Genomic DNA, 25,555 nt, shown 5'->3' on the forward strand with positions numbered 1-25,555 from the left:
CCGTCAAGCATATCATCACCCAGGTGCTTCTTCAAGTAGATCCCCAAGCCTTTCAGGGGGGAGTCTACTTGGAGACACCTGTTATCATCAACGACACCCAAGCTCTTCTGTGGTCTATTCCCTGGGTCGAGGTCACTGAGGAGGAGGAGCTGTCTAACGGTCAGCAGTCCATTGATGCTTATGAGGTGGCTAAGACTGTCATCAACAACCTGGAGCAAGTGCTAGGCCCAAAACCTGTGCTGGCGGGAGCACTGGGAATCAGGTCACACATCTTGACAAGGTACATTGTTCATCTCGTAGGACTATGCATTGCTAAGACAGTGCCCGTTGTTTATGCTGCCAATGAAGAGGAGAGACGTATTAGTCAGGACATGGTGAACATCTGTCCTCTACCTGCTAGATTGATCATTAGTGGAGAACTATTCAGTGACTTCGTAGTGAAGTTTATTCTAAAACTTCATCCAATGAACGGACGCGGTACTAAACAGCTTGACCAACAGGCTCTGCTCTTACTGGTCGTTAAAATGGCCTCCGTTGCTTTTAACATCTTGAGGAAGATTCCAGGTATTTCTGTGGATGAAAAGCTGTGCCCCCCCTTTTGCAACATGAGGCAGACAGTGTTGCACATGCAGAGTGCCATGATACATCAGTTTGGCACAACAATCAAGATAAAAAAACTGGTTGCCATGAAGGACACGGTGGTCATCTCCACCATCCCCAGTGCTATCTGTGAGGGGATCCTGAAGGTGTACAAGGGCATCAGCGACACCTATCCGCTTCAAGTCCTCGGCCCACAGTGTCCAATAGCTAGGAGCTGCGAAGAGGCTATGGAGAGCAAACTCTTTGCAGTAGCCCTACCCGAGGACCTTAGGAAGACCATCTACAATCACTACGGGTCCCGGGTCGGGAAACTGGCACTGTTCCAGAAGGCTTTCCCCCTGAATGACCACATCAAGTTGGAATACATGCGTCGTGTTTCTCTGCCTCGTTCCTCTAACAGAGATGTAGTCTGGATCGACCCCAAATACTTTGTTGGGGACGACGATGAAGAGGTTGTAACATCAAGCAACACAATGCCTGATAATCCTCTTGCTCTCGACGTCAGTCAGGCTGCCTTTTTGAAGCAGTTCCCACAGACTGATGTTTTCGAGTCAACCACAAAGGACTGTGGAAAGCCTGTGCAAGAACAGGCTCAGAAGGAGACCGAGAGGAACAAACCAAAGATGACAAACCTTGATATTGTTCCTGTTATTCTTGTCAGGAAAGTCTTTGACTCTGTCTTCCCAGATTCATGTACAATCAAGCAGCAATACGGTTCATGGGAAGACGTCCCACTTTGCAATGATATGGTAGAGCACATGCATATCCAGGTTCAGAAAGAGGCATTGAAATACCAAAACCAAAGACTGTTCTTACGCACTCTGAGGAAGCTCAACGATGAGCCGGACAAGATGGCCAAATTCTTAGAAGACGTCTCATTCTCTATCAGGAGCAAGTACTTCAGGACTTTCCATGAGTGGCCATTGGTTAAAGCCCAGCTATACCCAGAAATACAGTCTCTGCTGGTCTGCGATATCATGGTCAGAGAGATCATGGCTCACCTGAGGCCTACCTTGACCTTCGCCAAGGACACCAAGAAGGGTGATGACCGGCCATACTGCATCAACATCCCGGTCAAGAGGGAGACCAGAACCCCGGATGATACAGGTAGAACACTGCTACTGTTGGTGTGGTACATTCAGAATCAGGCCTAGTCTCTTGTAAATGACTTGCATTCCACAATGTTCTTTCATTCACAATTTCACCACAAAATCCGATGTAGAGTAAACGGCTACATGTAACAGTCAGCTAACCAGCTGGACAATAACTTGAGCTCTTCCTTTCCGTTCAAATGTCCTATCTTGTCACATTTCCATTTCCCCTAGACAAGACCAAGCTGGAGCTTTGCATTGAGAAAGCCAGCGCTGACAGAATGAAGGAACTCTTCACCCCACTTGAGAAGGTAAGCTACACTGTATTCTGTATTGTCTCATTGATAATATCATTCAGTTTGAATGTTGTCTGTCCCGTACTGAGCTGCAGCTTCAGCATTGAAAGGTTGCTGATGATGATGGCTTCCTGAGGTTTGTTTCCACTACAGGAGGCTTCTGAGGGGAGGAGGGATAATAATTATGTTTGGAGTGGAGTAACTGGAATGGCATCAAACACATGGAAACCGTGTGTTTGATGTGTTGGATACCATTCCATTGACACCATTCCAGTCATTACTATGAGCCCGTCCTCCCCATTTAAGGTGGCTGTAGTTTCGACTCACCAACTCTGTTTGTTCACAGGAACCCCAACCCTTCTGGATGAAGGGATGGATGGCAATGATGGAGGAGGAAAATAAGAAGAAGAAGAAGAAGGAGAAGAAGAAGGGTTGCGGCTGGTTCTGGGGTTTGTTTGGCCGTAAGAAAAAAACAGCGAAAGAATTGTGGATGGAGGATTGTCGCAGGCGCGGATACTAGAAATCACATCCACACAAACCAAGCGGATGGACGCACACACATTTACACAGAGACAGATATAATAACAAGGCCTACCTCAGATCCCAAACAGACATGTGTTGCCTGTCTAATAGTATGTTTTATTTTCCATTTTGGGATACAAGATGTGTATTTATAGCTTACCGGATGCTATGTTTTGGCACCAAACAATTTTCTCTGTAAGCTTTTATTTGTAAAATAAACAGTTTATTTTATATATTTTGCATGACTTTTTTCTAAAGACATGTCTTTTATGACTTTTATTTCATTTATATTTTTTTAAATTCCATATAGAGTAGCCTGATGCTCAATGTAACCAATAACCATCAATTTTATTGTTTTTTTTGGTGTAGCCTGAACATCGGTGTTTTAAATTGTGGTTTTTGATTAGAAAAACACATTTACTTTGCTGAAAATACAGTATGTTTAGAATTTTGGGCTTTTGCGATAATTTAGACAGTAGTCTATTCAAATGAATTGGTTAATTAACAACAATGAACATTTGGTGAATAAATACACTTTAAATAAAAACGCTTCCATCAATAGTCTATCTGAAACTGATCGTTTACAAGAATAAATGGTAGAAAAGAGTAGAATATGAAAGGCTGTAGCTGCTTCTGAGGATTGTTTGGCCGCAAGTGAAAAAAATCTAGTTGGACCCCTGGACATTTCTAACACTTCTTGACAATTTGGCTCAGAAACACAGCAAGACCATAGCTGTAATGTAAGGCAGGTGTTTGGAAAGGAGAGCTTACCTCTACATTCAGTAGTCTACATGATATGACCAAGATGTATCATAGTGGGGCAGCATGGGATTATAACTTTGCAACCTCGGTGCATAAGTGATCATGACAGAACTCTCTCAATCATAACCATGCGAAGATATTTCTCTTATTCTTTATTTAAAAACAATATAACACTTTGTACAAACATATTACTTGTTAATTAGAATGCATATCTGTTATATAGTCTATAAAACGTCTCAGGTCTGAGGTTTTTAGGAGTACATTCATGATGTGATTCCAAGGAGTAAAGGGAATTATTAACCTGGACTAGATCTTTGTAAGTCTGGATACCAGTCTAGCTAACATTCCGCTCCTTGTCCCTTCTGTCAAAGACATGGTGCCCAGGCTAGGTCTTTGTACCTGCTTACATATAAATACAATTCAAATCAAATTCAAATAACATACAGTATTATATACAAGACTTCTCTAACATTCTTGCACATTGACATTGACATTCTCCAAATAGGGAACAAACTGTAAATCAACAGAGGTACAGGAGGGTTTAAAGCATGGTATGGCTCATACAATGTGTGGAAGTAAAAATGGGGGATCATGTGTTTCATTTAGGAGATAAAAACAATGCAAATTAAATGTATATTTTCTGTATTATCGAAGGAGTTTTATTTGCCTACTGTGACCTACGGTTTGTACATAGTCAGCGTATGTCCTCTCTAGAAAATCTAGATGTACTGTATCCTGGACAGCCAGTCCATGTAATTTCCAGCTTTCATGTAATTGCACACTCCTCTGTGTAGAAAGCTGGTACCCACAAAAGATTAACTCAGGTCTGATGTTTTTACATAGTCCATTGAAATCCCCTTATTCTAAAGAGCTTGGTAAATGGAGTCCCTTCAAAATTAATCTCTTAGTTCTAGTCCGAAATGATAGCATATACCCTACTCTCTACATAGTGCACTATTTTTCATCAGAGCCCTATGTGGGCTATATAGGGAATAGGGGGCCATTTGAGAGACAGTCCCAGTGTTCCCCAGTCACACGTAGCGTCCACTGGACTTGATCTCCGGACACAGCCGGGCCTCCAGGTCCTCTATCTTCATGGACTCTTTCCGGCTGGTCAGACTGGCGGCCCGTGTGATCTTGGTCAGCGTCTCCTCGTAGGGCGGCGGCAGGTAGACCATGACAAACACACTGTCCGACATGTCAGAGCTGGTGCTGGTGTGGCGTTCACCGTGGCCGGTGAGCGAGGAGAGGACCTCCGCGCTGCTATCGGGGTCGTGGAGGTCCAGGATGAGCTTTGGAGGGGAGCACTTCCAGTAGGCCAGGAGAACCAGGAGGCCCAGCATGAGGAGGGAGGCGACGAGGAGGATCACGTAGAGGAGCAGCTCTGACCTCCCTTCCTGGTCGAGGTTCAGCTCCTTCCAGTTGTAGCCCTGGTGGTTTTGGAGGGGAAAGGGTTAATAAATCACGTCATTGAAAGGACAGAAAAAAAGATTCCTCTAAAATACATTCAGGACGATGTTGAAGATATGAAATCAGAAAATCAGTAATTGGTTTTGCCTCAAAACGGCAATGTTGTACTGGATCAGTGATGATCCTCTTCCATCTTCTCAGAACTGAACATACATGGTTGTGAAACCAATAGGGCTTATGCCATTTGATATTGTCTGAGTGTTATATTCCCCTGTTGACACAATCAGTGTCCCAAATTCACCCGACCAATCGGTTTCAGTGCTCAGATAACGCTGATCCTCATCTGGATGACTGACTAAAGACCCATCAACATAACTCCACTCAGCTGAAAGTCCCAAAAAGCTTTCTTTTGCCATTGCCCTGACACGAACTGCACTCATAAGCACTCGTCATAACATCCAATACTATTTTAAGACACTCAACTAACAACAGCAAGTGTGTAGCCTGCAAAAGTCTGTATAGCCCACAGTTTGTGGAGGCTGGCTGAAGTACCTTGGACAGCGCTCCTCCAGTGAGGAAAAATAAAAGATAATGTAAAATAAAAACAATCCACCTAAAAAGGTATTTTTCTGAATAATTTTCAGTCTGCTCTTTAGATTGGTAAACCAGTATGCCACCGTAACCGGTGTGAAATGATTAGCTAGTTCGCGGGCTTCGCGCTAATAGAGTTTCAATCGGTGACGTCACTCTTTCTGAGACCTTGAAGTAGTTGTTCCCCTTGCTCTGCAAGGGCCGTGGCTTTTGTGGAGCGATGGGTAACGATGCTTCATGGGAGGCAGTTGTTGATGTGTGCAGAGGGTCCCTGGTTCGAGCCCAGGTAGGAGCGAGGAGAGGGACGGAAGCTATACTGTTACACCACCTATCTACTCCCAGGTGTCAAGCAAAAAAGTAAACTCAAAATCTGCTGCAGCTGCAGCTCTCCAGGACTCGGGTTGCCTACCTCCTGGGCCTACCAAAAATCTCTGGGTCTCACAGCAGTCTATATGTAAAGACTACTACTGAATCAGACTCACTCAGAAACAACAAGATGATGATCCCTTACCTTTAACTGTCTCTCCACCATTTGGGGAGAAGGTGACCCAGTCACCCAATCAATGGACCCTCTGCCGGCTGGCCCAAACTTTATCCAGCTGCTGTCCAGTAGTGTTCTCATGCTGCCGTGGTGTCGTGGTATGCAAACAAGAACCAAACTGAGTAGCAGAACTCAAGACAAACACGTCCGACTAGAGAGAGATCCGGTCGATAGCGATCCAGCTGTGTATCCCTTGGTGCCCGAACAGAGTTAGACAGAGAAAGCAGTGCAGCCAGGGGTGAGGGGGGCGAGGGGAGGGGCAGGCTTGTGTTGGGAGGTGTCATGTGCTTTAAGCAGCTGCTCACATGGCTGCACATGCAGGGCACAACAGGATCCAGGCCAGGGAACCGCCCAATGACGGTGGAGCTAAAAGTCCAAGGGCAATCTCCTCTTGGGGGGATTTGTGGTAGCTAGTGTTCGCTTTTTGGAGAGAATGGAGGCAGGGAGGGAGGGGACAATAGTTGTCCCCAGTTGTCATTCAACATCGGTGTGATGGGGGGTTGGTGGCTGAGAGTCTAGACTAGTAGCCACGTAGAAATTACTTGGGCAGGATAATTGAATATCTTATAATACAGACGATAAGATTAAATATATATTACACAGCTGTTGCTGGACCATTGAGTTTGGTGTTGTTTTATTGCCACATACACCGGAAAGGTGCAGTGAAATGTGTTGTCTGGGTAGGGTAAGAGTTGACCTCATGGGGTAAGAGTTGAAAACCCCTGTGCTAGGGTATCTGCCGCGTGTGCGCAGGCGTGTATGTGTGCGTGTAAAGGGAGCGACGCAGGAGATGAGAAGCAGGTACAGGGAGTGAAGGTTTATTGGCTGACGGACATGAAACGGAACAGGAACAGCATCTGGACAGGAACACATAACAAACACAATACGGAATAACGCAGACACAGGGAACACAACCAAGGAACAGACAGATATACAGGGGGTAATCGACAAAGTGAAGGAGTCCAGGTGAGTCCAATGAGCGCAGCTGCGCGTAATGTTGGTAACAGTCGTGTATGATGACGGGTAGCCTGGCACCCTCGAGCGCCAGGGAGGGGGAGCTGGAGCAGGCGTGACAGTGTGTGTGTGTGTGTGTGTGTGTGTGTGTGTGTGTGTGTGTGTGTGTGTGTGTGTGTGTGTGTGTGTGTGTGTGTGTGTGTGTGTGTGTGTGTGTGTGTGTGTGTGTGTGTGTGTGATTTAAGTATTGCATTAGACTAAAGAGACAATATTTAAGATTAAACATCGACGACATTGTTTACCTGCTCCTGGGATTAAATGACAGCATCAAGATCATCAACCAGGTCATCTTTTAATAGCATTGTTAAAATAATGGGACAGAGATGGAGAGAAGAGATCATAAAATGGAATGAGATTTATACCTAATCAGGCACAATCCAGAAAGCCTGATATTATGGACGGCCCAAATCACATCTTCTTTTCACGGGGCTCTTTAAAGGCAACGTCAAATGGCACTTTGTGTCCCGATCCAGACGAGCCAGATCTTTCACCCAGATTTACAAATCACATAGCACCATAATCCCTGTGCCCAAGAACACTAAGGTAACCTGCCTAAATGACTACCAACCCGTAGCTCTCACGTCTGTAGCCATGAAGTGCTTTGAAAGGCTGGTCGTGGCTCACATCAACACCATTATCCCAGAAACCCTCGACCCACTCTAATTTGTATACTGCCCCAACAGATCCACAGATGATGCAATCTCTATTGTACTCCACACTGCCCTTTCCCCCACCTGCACAAAAGGAACACCTACGTGAGAATGCTGTTCATTGACTACAGCTCAGCGTTCAACACCATAGTGCCCTCAAAGCTCATCACTAAGCTAAGTACCCTGGGACTAAACACCTCCCTCTGCAACTGGACCCTGGACTTCCTGACGGGCTGCCCCCAGGTGGTAAAGGTAGGTAACAACACATCTGCCACACTGATCCTCAACACAGGGGCCTCTCAGGGGTGCGTGCTCAGTCTCCTCCTGTACTCCCTGTTCACCCATGACTGCATGGCCAAGCATGACTCCAACACCATCATTAAGTTTGCCGTCGACACAACAGTGGTAGGCCTGATCACTGATAACGATGAGAGCCTACAGGGAGGAGATCAGAGACATGGCAGTCTGGTGCCAGGATAACAACTTCTCCCTCAACGTGATCAAGACAAAGGAGATGATTGTGGAATACAGAAAAAGGAGGACCGAGCACACCCCCATTCTCATCGACGGGGCTGTAGTGGAGCAGGTTGAGAGCTTCAAGTTCTTTGGTGTCCATATCACCAACGAACTATCAATGTATTGGATGAAACATTGATAGCACGTCACCGGACGTGCTTGTTGCACCCTCGACAACTACTATGATTATTATTATTTGACCATGCTGGTCATTTATGAACATTTTAACATCTTGACCATGTTCTGTTATAATATCCACCCGGCACAGCCAGAAGAGGACTGGCCACCCCTCATAGCCTGGTTCCTCTCTAGGTTTCTTCCTAGGTTTTTGGCCTTTCTAGGGAGTTTTTCCTAGGGAGTTTTTCCTAGCCACCGTGCTTCTTTCACATGCATTGCTTGCTGTTTGGGGTTTTAGGCTGGGTTTCTGTACAGCACTTTGAGATATCAGCTGATGTACGAAGGGCTATATAAATAAATTGGATTTGATTTGATGAAACATTTGGCTGGTTATATAAAAGCATTTGAGAAAAACAAAGTACACCAAGACAGTTGTGAAGAGGGCACCAGAATGCCTATTCCCCCTCAGGAGACTGACAAGAGCGCTTGTTTCTCTATGGTGTAGTAGGTCAGGGCGTGACAAGGGGGTGTTCTAGTTTAAAATTTCTATGTTGGTGTTTTGGTTTGGTTCCAATTAGAGGCAGCTGGTAATTGTTGCCTCTAATTGGGGATCATATTTAAGTAGCTATTTTTCCCACCTGTGTTTGTGGGATATTGTTTTGTGTTTGTGCATGTGCACCACGTAGTCACGTTTCATTGTTCGTTTATTGATTTATTTGCTTTTGCTTAAAGTTTCACTTTGTAATAAATATGTGGAACTCAACATCCGCTGAGCCTTGGTCCCGTTCTTACGACAACCGTGACACCAACATGCTAGCTAACACACTTATGTACAGCAATCATATACCAAAGCACATCCCAGAAAGCCCCTCAATCCCTAACAGGTACCATATACCCACACATGTATAAATCAGCAATGTACAGCAAACTTATACACATTATAAAACAGTATTCAGAACGTGACCTACCCCTTGCATCACATTTTCATACTGGGGAGACCTGACGTTCGCGATCTCCCCCTATCTGCAAGCGGGGCCAATCACAACACACCTTATTGTCATCGGAATTGAACCAACCAATAAGAATGCTTGAACATTAAATACACATTTCTTTAGATTCAAGTGGAAACATAACCAACCCTGTAACAAAAGCTTCCTGCCATCCAGGACATCTATACCAGGCGGTGTCAGAGGAAGGCCCAAAAAATTGCCAAGGACTCCAGCCACCCTAGTCATAGACTGTTCTCTCTGGTACCGCACAGCAAGCGGTACCGGAGCGCCAAGTCTAGGTAAAAAAGGCTTCTTAACAGCTTCTACTCCCAAGCCATAAGACTCTTGAACAGTTAATAAAATGGCTACCCGGACTATTTGCATTGTCCCCACCCCTATTTTACACTGCTGCTATTCTCTGTTTATTACCCATGCATAGTCACTTTACCTCTACCTACATGTACATATTACCTGAATTACCTCGACTAACCGGTGCCTCTGCACATTGACTCTGTACCGGAACCCCCTGTTATTTTATTGTTGCTCCTTAATTATTTTTTATTTCTAATTTATTTTATTTTTCGTAACTGCGTTGTTGGTTAAGGGCTTGTAAGTAAGCATTACACTGTAAGGTCTACTAAACCTGTTGTATTCGACGCATGTGACAAATAAAATTTGATTTTGATTTGATGCACACACACCCTTGATAGGAACCTAAAATCATGACTCAAACAGTTTGTTTGCTCTTTGGTTTCAGGCGTAGGACAGACAGAGCTAAAGAGGTCACACTGACAGATAAGGGATTGCGGTTGTGACGGAGTACCAAATATCCCACAGACCGCAGCCAAACAGGACATGTCCAGCTGTGAAGTGATGCATTAGAACAGTGGGACAGAGAATAAGGTCAGGATTTAAGACAAGGAAACACAAGGTTTACAGGAATGAATCCCTTATAAAGCGTATTAATGGTGTTTAAAGCTGACCTGTTATTTAGGTTGGACACCATCAGCTGTCAACCGTCAACTAGCTTCATCAAGAAATGTATTGGATGAAACATTTGGCATGGAAATGTAGGTCCCTGTGTATTGTCTGTGTGGCCTCAATATGTGTGATTTTTTTTCTGTTTTTTTACTGTGTCACCAGAGAACACAATGTGATAACGTTCAATTCAAGTTTCGACAATAATCATATCTCTTTCATATAAGCATTTACCTCCAAACGTTGTCAACCTGTTGCTGTCTCTACTGCTCTGTGTGTAAAACCATTTACACACAGAATGTCTTGTCAAACAGAGCCATGTCACTATTTGCCAGTGAAATGCTTCAACTAGTTATATAAAAGCATTTGAGACGACAGATAAACAGAGCATTAACACCATTGTAATTTATGCTTTGTTTGACAAGGTGAAGGAAAAAGGAAACCGCACACTGCTCTTTCAAAAGCTCTGACGAAGGCAGTGAGGCCGATACGTAGAGCTTATTAAAGACCAGTGATACTATCAAGAGCAGTGTGCGGTTTCCTTTTTCCTTCATCCTGTTTCAACTGTTAACATGCACCTGCAACAAGATTGCTCAGATTGCTTTTGATTGAATGCTTTGTTTGACCAAAAGCCCCTTGCGTTCATCTTCACTTGCTCAGAGATGTTCTTAACTGTAAAACCAAAGACCCACATGCTTGAGACATTACGCAACACCTTTTACTGGAGATTTGCTTGCGGTGCCCTTAATTCTAGAATCATGTATTTATTTTTTCCCATCAGCCTTTTGATGCTAAATTGTGTTGTCTGTCTATGTCTGAGGCTGAGTGTCCTCTTCATGGAAAAGAGGGGCTCTTACAAACAGAGCAATGTTCCTCAGCTTTTCTGCCCCCTTATTTAACCCCGAGACTGAAAATTACAGTTTGGATTATATTGGGAATGATTTAAACAGGGGATTTCAGTGTGCCTGAAAACTCTTATTTTGCAGTCCTGCTCTCCATGGATTTATCTCCATACTCTAAAGCTGTGCAGCAGAAACTGAGATAATTATATCCTTTTCTCTTAATTAAAGATGGCCGCCCACTGTTCAGTTATTCTCTGCATCCATCTCCATCCACTCTCCCTGTGTCCAGATTGAGCCATGTATGATGTCCGCTGACTGCAGTGGGTCCAGCTGTCAGGCCCAACATCTGTCTCCAATCGGTCTGTAGATGTCAAACAGGAGGGAGATTGGGATTTGTCCGAGCCAAGGGGGATTTGGGAGGCGTGCGGGGGACTGTAATTACAGCTCACGTGGCGTCCAGAGTGGGCCGATCAGTCTGTCTAGTGCACAACTAGGGCCCTGGTCAAAAGTAATGCACAATATAGGGAATAGGGTGCCATTAAAGTCTGCCTGGTGCAGTGGTTCCCCTGCAATAAAGAGAAAATAGAGCATAGGGGGAGGCATAGTTCAGACATATGAACCCATTCTAAGGTGATCCTTGCATCCTAGTGAACACTACAGCTGGATTATAGGCCAATGTGATAGAATATCTTCCACGTCATGGGCTTGGTGTGACCGACTGGGTCCGAACCTGGGTCTCATGGGCAAAACAAGGCTGTGTTAGTCCGATGAGCTTCAAGCCTAGGCATTAATGACAGTTTCACGTCTCAGGCAAGGTTATTCATTAATGTGAGCGTGACTACCTGAACGACAGGGTAGGTGGAAAGGAGTGGAAGGACAGGTGATAAAAGAAGCAGACTTGTATGGATTTATATGTGATAATAAACTAGCATTTCCAACATGGCTGAAAATCCCACAGGGCATGTAAAACCCCTGTGTGGATTTGGATATACTCTACACACAGACCCAAGTGTTATCGAGAACAATTGCCAAGACTCCATATACAGAGAGAATGTTGTTATTTTTTACTCAGCTCTTTTTATCTATGTCTGCTTCTGTAAAAGACTGCAGCTGTAATCCCATAAGAGCCTTCGTTTTTGCTTGTCATAAAGTCCCACGGTGTTGATGGTGCAGTACTAAACATGCTTTGTCATAGCTTTGCCATGAAAACACCCACAGTACCTTGACATCCAGTGTAAAATCCTAACACAGATTTAACTGACACAATTGTTATCAACAAGATGCATTTTTACATTTTAGCAGACACTCTTATCCAGAGCGACTTACAGTAGTGAATGCATACATTTCACACATTTTTTTTCTTCTTTTCTTTTCTCCGTACTGGTCCCCGGTGGGAATCAAACCCACAACCCTGGCGTTGCAAACACCATGCTCTACCAACTGAGCCACACGGGACGCATTATAAAGGATCACTGAGTATTGCTGTACATTTAAATTCAACCTATTTTGCATGTCATGCTTGTTCCTGTGCAAAGTGTGCCAACTAGGAACTATATACACTGCTCAAAAAAATAAAGGGAACACTAAAATAACACATCCTAGATCTGAATGAATGAAATAATCTTATTAAATACTTTTTTCTTTACATAGTTGAATGTGCTGACAACAAAATCACACAAAAATAATCAATGGAAATCCAATTTATCAACCCATGGAGGTCTGGATTTGGAGTCACACTCAAAATTAAAGTGGAAAACCACACTACAGGCTGATCCAACTTTGATGTAATGTCCTTAAAACAAGTCAAAATGAGGCTCAGTAGTGTGTGTGGCCTCCACGTGCCTGTATGACCTCCCTACAACGCCTGGGCATGCTCCTGATGAGGTGGCGGATGGTCTCCTGAGGGATCTCCTCCCAGACCTGGACTAAAGCATCCGCCAACTCCTGGACAGTCTGTGGTGCAACGTGGCGTTGGTGGATGGAGCGAGACATGATGTCCCAGATGTGCTCAATTGGATTCAGGTCTGGGGAACGGGCGGGCCAGTCCATAGCGTCAATGCCTTCCTCTTGCAGGAACTGCTGACACACTCCAGCCACATGAGGTCTAGCATAATCTTGCATTAGGAGGAACCCAGGGCCAACCGCACCAGCATATGGTCTCACAAGGGGTCTGAGGATCTCATCTCGGTACCTAATGGCAGTCAGGCTACCTCTGGCGAGCACATGGAGGGCTGTGCGGCCCCCCAAAGAAATGCCACCCCACACCATGACTGACCCACCGCCAAACCGGTCATGCTGGAGGATGTTGCAGGCAGCAGAATGTTCTCCACGGCGTCTCCAGACTCTGTCACGTCTGTCACGTGCTCAGTGTGAACCTGCTTTCATCTGTGAAGAGCACAGGGCGCCAGTGGCGAATTTGCCAATATTGGTGTTCTCTGGCAAATGCCAAACGTCCTGCACGGTGTTGGGCTGTAAGCACAACCCCCACCTGTGGACGTCGGGCCTTCATACCACCCTCATGGAGTCTGTTTCTGACCGTTTGAGCAGACACATGCACGTTTGTGGCCTGCTGGAGGTCATTTTGCAGGGCTCTGGTAGTGCTCCTCCCGCTCCTCCTTGCACAAAGGCGGAGGTAGCGGTCCTGCTGCTGGGTTGTTGCCCTCCTACAGCCTCCTCCACGTCTCCTGATGTACTGGCCTGTCTCCTGGTAGCGCCTCCATGCTCTGGACACTATGCTGACAGACACAGCAAATCTTCTTGCCACAGCTCGCATTGATGTGCCATCCTGGATGAGCTGCACTACCTGAGCCACTTATGTGGGTCGTAGACTCCGTCTCATGCTACCACTAGAGTGAAAGCACCGCCAGCATTCAAAAGTGACCAAAACATCAGCCAGGAAGCATAGGAACTGAGAAGTGGTCTGTGGTCACCACCTGCAGAACCACTCCTTTATTGGGGGTGTCTTGCTAATTGCCTATAATTTCCACCTGTTGTCTATTCCATTTGCACAACAGCATGTGAAATTTATTGTCAATCAGTGTTGCTTCCTAAGTGGACAGTTTGATTTCACAGAAGTGTGATTGACTTGGAGTTACATTGTGTTTTTTAAGTGTTCCCTTTATTTTTTTGAGCAGTATATTAAAACAGTCACTACAAGGACCTAAAAAGGGGCTACACCTCAAAAGGCCCAACATCAACACAGGCTGTGATTTTGGCCAGTTTACTACAGTTCTAGTTAAAGCCAGCATTATGTAATAAATACAGGAACTTAAAACAATAAATATACCCCCAGGAGAGCATGGTTCAGCAATACAAATACAATCTCACTGATGGACCACGTCAACTCCCTTTTATATTGAAGGAGAAAATAAATACATGAGCATCACTGTTAGCAGTAAATCCTTGACATGCATGTATCTTCCATCTCAACCAGAAATCCAGCTGTATATAATTTCCCTTGATAGACAAAGGCCTAAAAAATATATGTAGTTCTTATAGGACCATGTGGCACAATATCATCTGTCATCACTGTTGCCTGTACAACAATCCTAACATTGTCAAACGTTTTCCAAGGTGGGCATTTGATATCACTTTCACAAGGGTGCAATGAACAACACTGATTGTGAGTTCCTTGTGTTAATTCTTTGTTATGTAAAGTTTAGCACAAATCAGGAGTAGGAGGTGGCATTGATCAAGGTAGGCCACCGACATGTTTTTATCTGTCCTTTGATGTCCTGCAACTGGAGAGAGATTGGGTTGAGGTCAAGGTGTGAACTCCGAGTTTTTCCCCGCATGTTTGCGGTACTCAACTCAGATTGACGGGACATATAGTCCATTTTAGGATATATTTCGTTTAGTTATCTGACTAATAATTGCTAGGATTTCCCATAGCGTAAGCATATATTCTACAGAAGTCTTTAGAATGAAATGAGGAAACGGGGGTGTGTCTATTCGAAGAAACTGTAAAGAAATACTCCTCCGTGTCATTTACTGCCAGAGCAACTGCGTCTGTTACGTCAACGACCGATACTATTCTGATAAGACATTTTACCTTTGCGGTTATGTCTTATAATTTAGGTTAAAGTTTTCGTTGCTGTTTTTTTTATTTTGTTTTATCTAAGAATAAGTCTATCTAATTGTTATTTCGGTTTCCTAAATTTCGTGGATTTGTATTTGAAACGGCATGATGTTGGCTTTTTGTGGTTCATTGATATTCCTAATGGTTTTGGTCACAGCGGCTTCCGCACTGGGTAAGTTGGTTAACCTGAATAAAAACTTTGAAAACTACATTGCTTTGATTGAAGAACAATGTGGGTTATTATTATTCTGATTACAAATAGGAAGGGATGACTTGCGGCAATAGGCTTAGCTATGTAATAATACTGTAATAACAATTTTGTCTGTAGGTTATCTTAAGTCATGGTGTTTTGCCCACTTGTAGTAATTCGGCACACTATGTAATAAATCAGCTCACACCAACTGTCCCTAGATGATGTTATAAAAATACAAATGGGCAGTAATTCTGATTAGTCTGCATGTTGAACCTGCTCTTAGAATAAACGGACTCTACAGTCGACTCCTCATTATGTCTCACCCGCTCCTCAACTCTAACTCTAAACCACAGGTTGTCAAATGAGTCTTGTATTTCATTCTAACATACAGTAGGTAGGCAACAATGTGCTTAGGACATAGCTGTTAGGCATAAATACATGTACTTTGGTCTTACATTAGCTTACCTAAACTATAATAAAACGTTAATATCAGATTCCGTGGTACCGTAATAAACCAAAGGTGGTTTAACACGGGTGTGGTAAATCCCTGGACTGGTTATCTCCTTGGGTGCTTGCTTAGATTGCAGAGCTTTCTGTTCTTTTCAAGTCGGCTCACCAAACAAACATCAGTACTTTACTGTGATAAGCATGAGCAGGGCAATGCTTAGGTGCTTTCTGTAATTCACCGTGGGTAAGGCAGTGTTGCAAAATGGGTTTAATAGTTTATGAGAAGGAACTTTGAAGGAATGCAGACGGGCAGCAATGTAGCCCAACTCACCTGGACAAAGTAACCCTTATTTGCTTCCTCATACCTGCCATTTTCAAGGAGGGCAAAAGCCGCGTGTGTAATACATTATAAGTCAATGGAGATCTCTGGTTGAGAGGAGAGTTGTGATGTGTCGTTTGGTTGACCATATAGTTGTCTAACAGGAATTGCCAAGGGTGCTGAGATGAGGAAGTTAGTGTTGCTCAATAACACTTTGATTAACAAATTATTTCATTTGATTTAGTATGTTCAGAGGGGTGGTTGTTTAGCAACAAAACCGGTGCTTGCACAACTACGGGGCAAAACAGACAGGATTGGCTTGGATTATTGACAACATAAACTATATACATCCTTCATATGTGTATTTAAAACAAACAAAATCATATCAAAGCACGGCTCCGGGGCGAGCATCATTTTCGTGATGCGATTGATTGGGGGCAGAAATCCGTGTGTTGTTGTGATTCTGGATAGCCAGATAGTTAGCAACAATTACAAGAAGCACATTTTTTATGTAAATAATACAAAAATTACAAGAAGCTGCCATGTGGGGAATCGTAGGTGTCTCGTTTCAGCTAGTTTGATCTTGTTATTGATACCATCCCTTAGAAAAAAAGATTGCAGTTCTGAAACTGCAGGAAAAGTTCAGTAACTGCAGTCAACTGTGGTATTTTGGACCCAGTAATTGCAGAATAATTGCAGTGTACTGCAGTTTGTACTGCAGTTATACTGCACTGTATCTGCAGTTACACTGCAAAATTACAGCAGTAAAAAAAACGGTGTTATTTTGGAAGTAATATTTGCAGCATACTGCATTTATACTGCACTCGAACTGCAATTATAAACTGGGTGGTTCGAGCCCTGAATACTGATTGGCTGACAGCCGTGGTATATCAGACAGCATACCACAGCTATTACAAAACATGTATTTTTACTGCTCTAATTATGTTGGTAACCAGTTTATAATAGCAATAAGGCACCTCAGGGGTTTGTGATGTATGGCCAATATACCACGGCTAAGGGCTGTGTCCAGGAACTCCATTGTGCATAAGAACAGCCCTTAGCCGTGGTATATTGGCCATATACCACATCTCCTCCAAGCTTTATTACTTAATTATACCACAGTGTACTGCAGTGCAGCGCACTCTGACTGCAATCTTTTTTCTTAGGGGATGTTTTGACTGATGTCATGCCTATGCTAAAATTTGCTAGCTAGCTAACCAACAACTGTAATGATGTATTTGAGAGACAACAAGTGCTCATTGTGCAAATGTATTTATATTTTCAAAAAGAAAAATAATGATTTGTTCTGGAGTCTAGATGACACCAATGGAGGATTGCCTTATTGAGCTCATCCATGGGGGTGGTTACAGAGGGAACGGGTAGCATCATCCCAGGGGCATCAACAAGCAGATATTGCATACATTCAATCTTCAAAGTTTAGATCACATATTGTTTTGAAATGACACCTATGATTGAATACATCACTTTGTCAAGACAGGTGGAACTGTTTAGCCTTTGCTCCAAAGCTGTTGCCATGAACAACCAGTCCAGTCAATGTACTCTGGTGAAGTTTCCCTTGGTACTAGCCCGCATGAGCAACATTTCAAGATGTAACACTGAGACTACCTGCATGACAGGTTCTCCACCTTGCCTTCATAAGCCTACTAACTAAATGGAATGTCTTGTTTTCCTGGACAGTTCTGCCTCCAGAAAATGTGACAGTGAACTGCAACAACTTACAGACAACTGTTGATTGGGACCACAGTGAACGGCTTCGTCAACCTCTCTTCAAATTGAAAATAACTGGTGATCACAGGTGAGCTTTGCTGGTATTCTAATGAGTAGTAGCTACTACAGGCTACTGCTGACTCGGTTTTGGATGACTCTTCATAATGGCTTACATATGACATGTACACCATGGTAGGAGGCTGATGGGAGGAACTATAGGAAGATGGGCGGTTTGTAATGGCTTGAATGGAATAAATGCAATGTTACCAAACACACATAAAGAACATGTTTGACTCCGTTCCAGCCATTATGATGATGCCCGTCCTCCTATAGCTCCTCCCAATAACTTCCTCTGATATACACTATGAAAGAACAATGAGGGACAGTGTCCCGGACACATATTTAACCTAGTCATGAACTAAGAAGCATGTTACAATGGAGATTCAAATATATTTTTAGTCCAGGACTAGGCTTAGTCTGTGTCTGAGAAACCGGCCCTGAATGTTTATTCATTTGTAATATCATGCTTTAATTGTTGATGAAATATGAGTTTGTCTAACTATACTAAAAAAATATAAATGCAACATGTAAAGTGTTGGTCCCATGTTTCATGAGTTGATATGAAATATCCCAGAAATTTTGCATACGCACTAAAGAAAGCTTATTTCTCTAAAATGTTGTGCAGAAATTTGTTAACGTCACTGTTAGTGAGCATATCTCCTTTGCTAAGATAATCCATCCACCTGACAGTTGTGGCATATCAAGAAGGTGATTGAACAGGATGATCATTACACAGGTGCACCTTGTGCTGGGGACAATAAAAGGCCACTCTAGAATGTGCCGTTTTGTCACACAACACAATGCCACAGATGTCTCAAGTTCTGAAGGAGCGTGCAATTAGAATGCTGACTGCAGGAATGTCCACCAGAGCTGTTGCCAGAGAATTGAATGTTCATCTCTCTACCATAAGCCGCCTTCGACATAGTTTTAGAGAATTTGGCAGTACTTCCAACCGGCCTCACAATCGCAGACCACGTGTAACCACGCCAGCCCAGGACCTCCACATCCGGCTTCTTCACCTGCGGGATCGTCTGAGACCAGCCACCTGGACAGCTGATGAAACAGTGAGTTTGCACAGCTGAAGAATTTCTGCACAAATTGTCAGAAAACGTCTCAAGGAAGATCATCTGCATGCTCGTCGTCCTCACCAGGGTCTTGACCTGATTGCAGTTCGACGTCGTAACCGACTTCAGTGGGCAAATGCTCCCCGTCGATGGCCACTGGCACACTAGAGAAGTGTGCTCTTCACGGATGAATTCCAGTTTCAACTGTACTAGGCAGATGGCAGACAGCATGTATTGCGTCGAGTGGGCAAGCGGTTTGCTGATGTCAACGTTGTGAACAGAGTGCCCAATGGTGACGGTGGGGTTATGGTATGGGCAGTCATAAGCTACGGACAACGAACACAATTGGATACTGTTACAAGATCCTGAGGCCCATTGTCGTGCCATTGATCCCCCGCCATCAACTCATGTTTCAGCATGATAATGCAAAGGCCCCATGTCACAAGGATCTGTACACAATTCCTGGAGGCTGAAAATGTCCCAGTTCTTCCATGACCTGCATACTCACCAGGAATATCACCCATTGAGCATTTTTTGGGTGTTCTGTATCGACGTGTATGACAGCATGTTCCAGTTCCTGCCAATATCCAGCAACTTCGCACAGCCATTGAAGAGGAGTGGGACAACATTCCTCAGGCCACAATCAACAGCCTGATCAACTCTATACAAAGGAGATGTGTCGAACTGCATGAGGCAAATCGTGATCACACCAGATACTGACTGGTTTTCTGATCTACGCCCCTACTTTTTTTTAAAACTATCTGTGACCATATCTGTATTCCCAGTCATGTGAAATCTATAGATTAGGGCCTAAAGTATGTATTATATGAACTGTAACAAAGTAAAATCTTTGAAATTGTTGCATGTTGCGTTTATATTTTTTGTTCAGTGTATATAATTTGATTGAAAAGAATAGCATGCGTATGTTATGGGCATCAGAAACCTAACAGATCTATCTGCTTATTCAGCTATTACACATGATCTATTAACCGTTTCTAACTCTGTTTGTTGGTTGAGTGCCGTCATTCTGTTAAATGTATCTAATGCTCCCTGTTTTTTGTATTAGTTCGTGGGAGAATTCCACTAAACAGCATCATTATGACCTCTCCCCCTTGATGTGGAATGCTAAAGAACTGGATCGTTACTTTGTGAAGATAACGGCCATTGATGAAACGGAGGAATCAGCATCTCAGAAGTCCTCGATATTCACATTTAATAGATACCTTACAGCTGACATCCACTGTAAGTACAATGTTTTCAAAAGTGGGTTTTCAAAGTGGGCATTGAAAACATACCAATATTTTTCCTCATTGTATAGAAACATGATTTCTTTGTGTGACATAAAAATGACATCCATCCAAGCAACAGAGAGGTACAGTACCAGTCAAAAGCTTGGGCACACCTACTCCTTCAATAGTGTGCAAAGCTGTCATCAAGGCAAAGGGTGGCTACTTTGAAGAATCTCATATATAAATATTTTGTTTTGTTGAACACTTTTTTGGTTACTACATGATTACATATGTGTTATTTCATAGTTTTGATGTCTTCACTATTATTCTACAATGTAGAAAATAGTAAAAATAAAGAAAAACCCTTTAATGAGTAGGTGTGTCCAAACTTTTGACTGGCACTGTATATATGTCAAAATTGAGGGAGTCCTCCTCCAGGTCAGTATATTGAGGGAGTCCTCCTCCAGGTCAGTATATTGAGGGAGTCCTCCTCCAGGTCAGTATATTGAGGTAGTCCTCCTCCAGGTCAGTATATTGAGGGAGTCCTCCTCCAGGTCAGTATATTGAGGGAGTCCTCCTCCAGGTCAGTATATTGAGGGAGTCCTCCTCCAGGTCAGTATATTGAGGGAGTCCTCCTCCAGGTCAGTATATTGAGGTAGTCCTCCTCCAGGTCAGTATATTGAGGGAGTCCTCCTCCAGTTCAGTATATTGAGGGAGTCCTCCTCCAGGTCAGTATATTGAGGTAGTCCTCCTCCAGGTCAGTATATTGAGGGAGTCCTCCTCCAGGTCAGTATATTGAGGGAGTCCTCCTCCAGGTCAGTATATTGAGGGAGTCCTCCTCCAGGTCTGTATATTGAGGTAGTCCCTTTCCAGGTCAGTATATTGAGGGAGTCCTCCTCCAGGTCAGTATATTGAGGGAGTCCTCCTCCAGGTCAGTATATTGAGGGAGTCCTCCTCCAGGTCAGTATATTGAGGTAGTCCTCCTCCAGGTCAGTATATTGAGGGAGTCCTCCTCCAGGTCAGTATATTGAGGGAGTCCTCCTCCAGGTCAGTATATTGAGGGAGTACTCCTCCAGGTCAGTATATTGAGGTAGTCCTCCTCCAGGTCAGTATATTGAGGGAGTCCTCCTCCAGGTCAGTATATTGAGGGAGTCCTCCTCCAGGTCAGTATATTGAGGGAGTCCTCCTCCAGGTCAGTATATTGAGGGAGTCCTCCTCCAGGTCAGTATATTGAGGTAGTCCTCCTCCAGGTCAGTATATTGAGGGAGTCCTCCTCCAGGTCAGTATATTGAGGGAGTCCTCCTCCAGGTCAGTATATTGAGGTAGTCCTCCTCCAGGTCAGTATATTGAGGGAGTCCTCCTCCAGGTCAGTATATCGAAGGAGTCCTCCTCCAGGTCAGTATATCGAGGGAGTCCTCCTCCAGGTCAGTATATCGAGGGAGTCCTCCTCCAGGTCAGTATATTGAGGGAGTCCTCCTCCAGGTCAGTATATCGAGGTAGTCCTCCTCCAGGTCAATATATTGAGGGAGTCCTCCTCCAGGTCAGTATATTGAGGTAGTCCTCCTCCAGGTCAGTATATTGAGGGAGTCCTCCTCCAGGTCAGTATATTGAGGGAGTCCTCCTCCAGGTCAGTATATTGAGGTAGTCCTCCTCCAGGTCAGTATATTGAGGGAGTCCTCCTCCAGTTCAGTATATTGAGGGAGTCCTCCTCCAGGTCAGTATATTGAGGTAGTCCTCCTCCAGGTCAGTATATTGAGGGAGTCCTCCTCCAGGTCAGTATATTGAGGGAGTCCTCCTCCAGGTCAGTATATTGAGGGAGTCCTCCTCCAGGTCTGTATATTGAGGTAGTCCCTTTCCAGGTCAGTATATTGAGGGAGTCCTCCTCCAGGTCAGTATATTGAGGGAGTCCTCCTCCAGGTCAGTATATTGAGGTAGTCCTCCTCCAGGTCAGTATATTGAGGGAGTCCTCCTCCAGGTCAGTATATTGAGGGAGTCCTCCTCCAGGTCAGTATATTGAGGGAGTCCTTCTCCAGGTCAGTATATTGAGGGAGTCCTCCTCCAGGTCAGTATATTGAGGGAGTCCTCCTCCAGGTCAGTATATTGAGGGAGTCCTCCTCCAGGTCAGTATATTGAGGGAGTCCTCCTCCAGGTCAGTATATTGAGGTAGTCTTCCTCCAGGTCAGTATATTGAGGGAGTCCTCCTCCAGGTCAGTATATTGAGGGAGTCCTCCTCCAGGTCAGTATATTGAGGTAGTCCTCCTCCAGGTCAGTATATTGAGGGAGTCCTCCTCCAGGTCAGTATATTGAGGGAGTCCTCCTCCAGGTCAGTATATTGAGGGAGTCCTCCTCCAGGTCAGTATATCGAGGGAGTCCTCCTCCAGGTCAGTATATTGAGGGAGTCCTCCTCCAGGTCAGTATATCGAGGGAGTCCTCCTCCAGGTCAGTATATCGAGGGAGTCCTCCTCCAGGTCAGTATATCGAGGGAGTCCTCCTCCAGGTCAGTATATCGAGGGAGTCCTCCTCCAGGTCAGTATATCGAGGGAGTCCTCCTCCAGGTCAGTATATTGAGGGAGTCCTCCTCCAGGTCAGTATATTGAGAGAGTCCTCCTCCAGGTCAGTATATTGAGGTAGTCCTCCTCCAGGTCAGTATATTGAGGGAGTCCTCCTCCAGGTCAGTATATTGAGGTAGTCCTCCTCCAGGTCAGTATATTGAGGGAGTCCTCCTCCAGGTCAGTATATTGAGGGAGTCCTCCTCCAGGTCAGTATATTGAGGGAGTCCTCCTCCAGGTCAGTATATTGAGGTAGTCCTCCTCCAGGTCAGTATATTGAGGGAGTCCTCCTCCAGGTCAGTATATTGAGGGAGTCCTCCTCCAGGTCAGTATATTGAGGGAGTCCTCCTCCAGGTCAGTATATTGAGGGAGTCCTCCTCCAGGTCAGTATATTGAGGTAGTCCTCCTCCAGGTCAGTATATCGAGGGAGTCCTCCTCCAGGTCAGTATATCGAGGGAGTCCTCCTCCAGGTCAGTATATCGAGGGAGTCCTCCTCCAGGTCAGTATATTGAGGGAGTCCTCCTCCAGGTCAGTATATTGAGGGAGTCCTCCTCCAGGTCAGTATATTGAGGGAGTCCTCCTCCAGGTCAGTATATTGAGGTAGTCCTCCTCCAGGTCAGTATATTGAGGGAGTCCTCCTCCAGGTCAGTATATTGAGGGAGTCCTCCTCCAGGTCAGTATATTGAGGGAGTCCTCCTCCAGGTCAGTATATTGAGGTAGTCCTCCTCCAGGTCAGTATATTGAGGGAGTCCTCCTCCAGGTCAGTATATTGAGGGAGTCCTCCTCCAGGTCAGTATATTGAGGGAGTCCTCCTCCAGGTCAGTATATTGAGGGAGTCCTCCTCCAGGTCAGTATATTGAGGTAGTCCTCCTCCAGGTCAGTATATTGAGGGAGTCCTCCTCCAGGTCAGTATATTGAGGGAGTCCTCCTCCAGGTCAGGATATTGAGGGAGTCCTCCTCCAGGTCAGTATATCGAGGGAGTCTAACTCTACTCTACTCTAATACCCTTTTCATTTTACCTCAGGCAAGTTGGATTTCCCTGCTGTAAAAGTGTCAATGAAGGATATGGTGGTCACAGTGAGCTTCGACAACCCTTACCACCTGTACACAGAACTGAAAGAGTCTCGCATGGGTGACGATGACAAACGCTCCCTTTACCAAGTAACCTATGAAAATGTAAGTATGATGAAAATTGCCCTTAATTGGTTAGAATCTACAGTATACATGCAGAGGGTACACATGGGTTATATCCATTTAATGACTTTGCTCAGTGCATTAGTAATGATGACCTAACGTTGACATCTATGCATACTTAACGATGATGTTGACATTTAGGTTTTTTACTAATTGCATATTTCTTCTGTCTGCAGACTAATCACACATTTGAGTGCCAGATAGAAAACAAAGTCTGTGGTCATCACTTCACAGTCCTGGAGAAGAAGGTGAAGTACTGTGTTAGTCTGGAGGGGGACGCAATGGGCCACAGAGTTATGTTCAACAGAAAAGGGCCCATCTGTGGCAATGAAGACAGTAAGTACACTACCTTTGTTGACATGACATTTTTTTGTTATATCTGGTCCAAGTTTTTAATTCTGGCGTTTTTGTTTTGATGAATTAGTAGTTTTGATGAATTATTATAGTCAAAATGAATAGTGGCTATGGAAAGTTAACTTACAATGACATAGTATGCTAGTTAAGTGATTCTGTGCCTGATATGTTTATCTGTCTGCAGAAACAATTTCACTGAAATCATCTTTGCTCATGCTTTTGCCATTGATCATCATTGGCATTGTGGCCTTTGTAGTCTTTGTGACAATACGGCTCTGCAAGAGAAGCATGCGGAAAAGAAACTTGTCCAATTTTCCAAAGACTTTGGTAAGCGCATAATGTGTATGGTGGGTAATGTATGTATTATGTAGAATGAGTAAAATATAGTGTATTTTATGAATACAGCAGTACTGTGCGTCGTAGACTATTTTCCCCTCTGGGACAAGTTCATCCTATCCGATGCTTTTGCTTGTTGCTAGAACAGTTTATGTTATCGGTTTCTTTTCTGGTCCAAAACAGTAACCATACACCCTCTGAGCTGACTAATCTCAATTTGGCTATGTATTATTGTTTCACAGGCTTCAATCTTATCAAACCCACATGACAAGAATATAATGGACCTGCAATATGAGATCATAGCGCACATCAGTGGCATAGAACCAGTTACCGCCACATCCCAGAGCCTGTTGGAAACTTCAGAAGAGGAACCGGTTGAGAGTCCGACCACTAGTGTTGGATTTCCGGCTAACCTCTATAGTTCTGGGCAGGTGGGGGAGGGCTTATCGGACAGCAGAAGCCAATTACGGACTGAGCTTCAGGTGACACAGCCACGCTCTGTGCTGCTGTGTGGAGATGACTCAGAGGAATCAGACTCAATGACATTGGAGGTGGAGGACATGGATTCCACAGCTTCTGGCTATGACAGACAACACATCCATCAACCAGAGGTGGAGGTGGAGATGAGTGCAGGAGATGTAGTGTTGGGCTATGGCCCCACCTGAGCACCTCTGAACTCAGGCCTCTGTAAAAAAAAAAAACACCTTTCACTGGATGGATTAAGAACAATGACATTTGACTTCACAGAACTGGTTTACCTAGGTACACTGATACACTGTCACGCCTAACTGATTTTCAATCATGTCCTCATTGGTGTAGCTCTTCATTCAAAGACTCAATCATGGACACGCTTACTGAGTTGTGGCTGCTTTGCGTGATGTATTGTCTCTACCTTCTTGCCCTTTGTGCTATTGTCTGTGCCCAATAATGTCTGTGTAATGTTTTGCTGCTGCCATGTTGTGTTGCTACCATGCTGTTTTCATGTGTTGTTGCTATGTTGTCGTCTTAGGTGTCTCTTTATGTAGCGTTGCGGTGTCTCTCTTGTCGTGATGTGAGTTTTGTCCTATATTTTTATTTTATTTTGT

The 25,555-nt window shown here is 44.3% G+C and overlaps 2 protein-coding genes across 2 annotated transcripts; one reads left to right on the top strand and one right to left on the bottom strand.

Annotated features, from left to right (window-relative positions):
• Positions 1 to 3,424: 3,424 nt before the first annotated feature.
• Positions 3,425 to 6,004, bottom strand: smim28 (small integral membrane protein 28). The gene is made up of 2 exons (XM_029739601.1): positions 5,784 to 6,004; positions 3,425 to 4,701 (listed from the first exon to the last, which is right to left on the bottom strand). The coding sequence occupies exons 1-2, from the start codon at positions 5,892 to 5,894 to the stop codon at positions 4,303 to 4,305; spliced, it is 510 nt and encodes a 169-aa protein (XP_029595461.1). The 5' UTR covers positions 5,895 to 6,004; the 3' UTR covers positions 3,425 to 4,302.
• Positions 6,005 to 14,702: 8,698 nt separating this feature from the next.
• ifngr1 (interferon gamma receptor 1) lies at positions 14,703 to 25,171 on the top strand. Its single transcript, XM_029739658.1, has 7 exons — positions 14,703 to 15,169; positions 17,655 to 17,772; positions 19,875 to 20,050; positions 23,611 to 23,762; positions 23,957 to 24,116; positions 24,319 to 24,461; positions 24,713 to 25,171. The coding sequence occupies exons 1-7, from the start codon at positions 15,103 to 15,105 to the stop codon at positions 25,133 to 25,135; spliced, it is 1,239 nt and encodes a 412-aa protein (XP_029595518.1). The 5' UTR covers positions 14,703 to 15,102; the 3' UTR covers positions 25,136 to 25,171.
• The last annotated feature ends 384 nt before the right edge of the window (positions 25,172 to 25,555 follow it).

Source organism: Salmo trutta, chromosome 38 (genome assembly GCF_901001165.1).
Source record: "Salmo trutta chromosome 38, fSalTru1.1, whole genome shotgun sequence".
NCBI classification, from domain to species: Eukaryota; Metazoa; Chordata; class Actinopteri; order Salmoniformes; family Salmonidae; genus Salmo; species Salmo trutta.

Bases quoted from the DNA above. Each gene is read 5' to 3' on its own strand.
- ifngr1 (XM_029739658.1), top strand. From the start codon at position 15,103: ATGATGTTGGCTTTTTGTGGTTCATTGATATTCCTAATGGTTTTGGTC. The intron at 15,170-17,654 runs GTAAGTTGGTTA...TTTCCTGGACAG, and splicing joins CACAGCGGCTTCCGCACTGG to TTCTGCCTCCAGAAAATGTG. The intron at 24,117-24,318 runs GTAAGTACACTA...ATCTGTCTGCAG, and splicing joins CATCTGTGGCAATGAAGACA to AAACAATTTCACTGAAATCA.
- smim28 (XM_029739601.1), bottom strand. From the start codon at position 5,894: ATGAGAACACTACTGGACAGCAGCTGGATAAAGTTTGGGCCAGCCGGC. The intron at 4,702-5,783 runs GTAAGGGATCAT...CAAAACCACCAG, and splicing joins TGGTGGAGAGACAGTTAAAG to GGCTACAACTGGAAGGAGCT.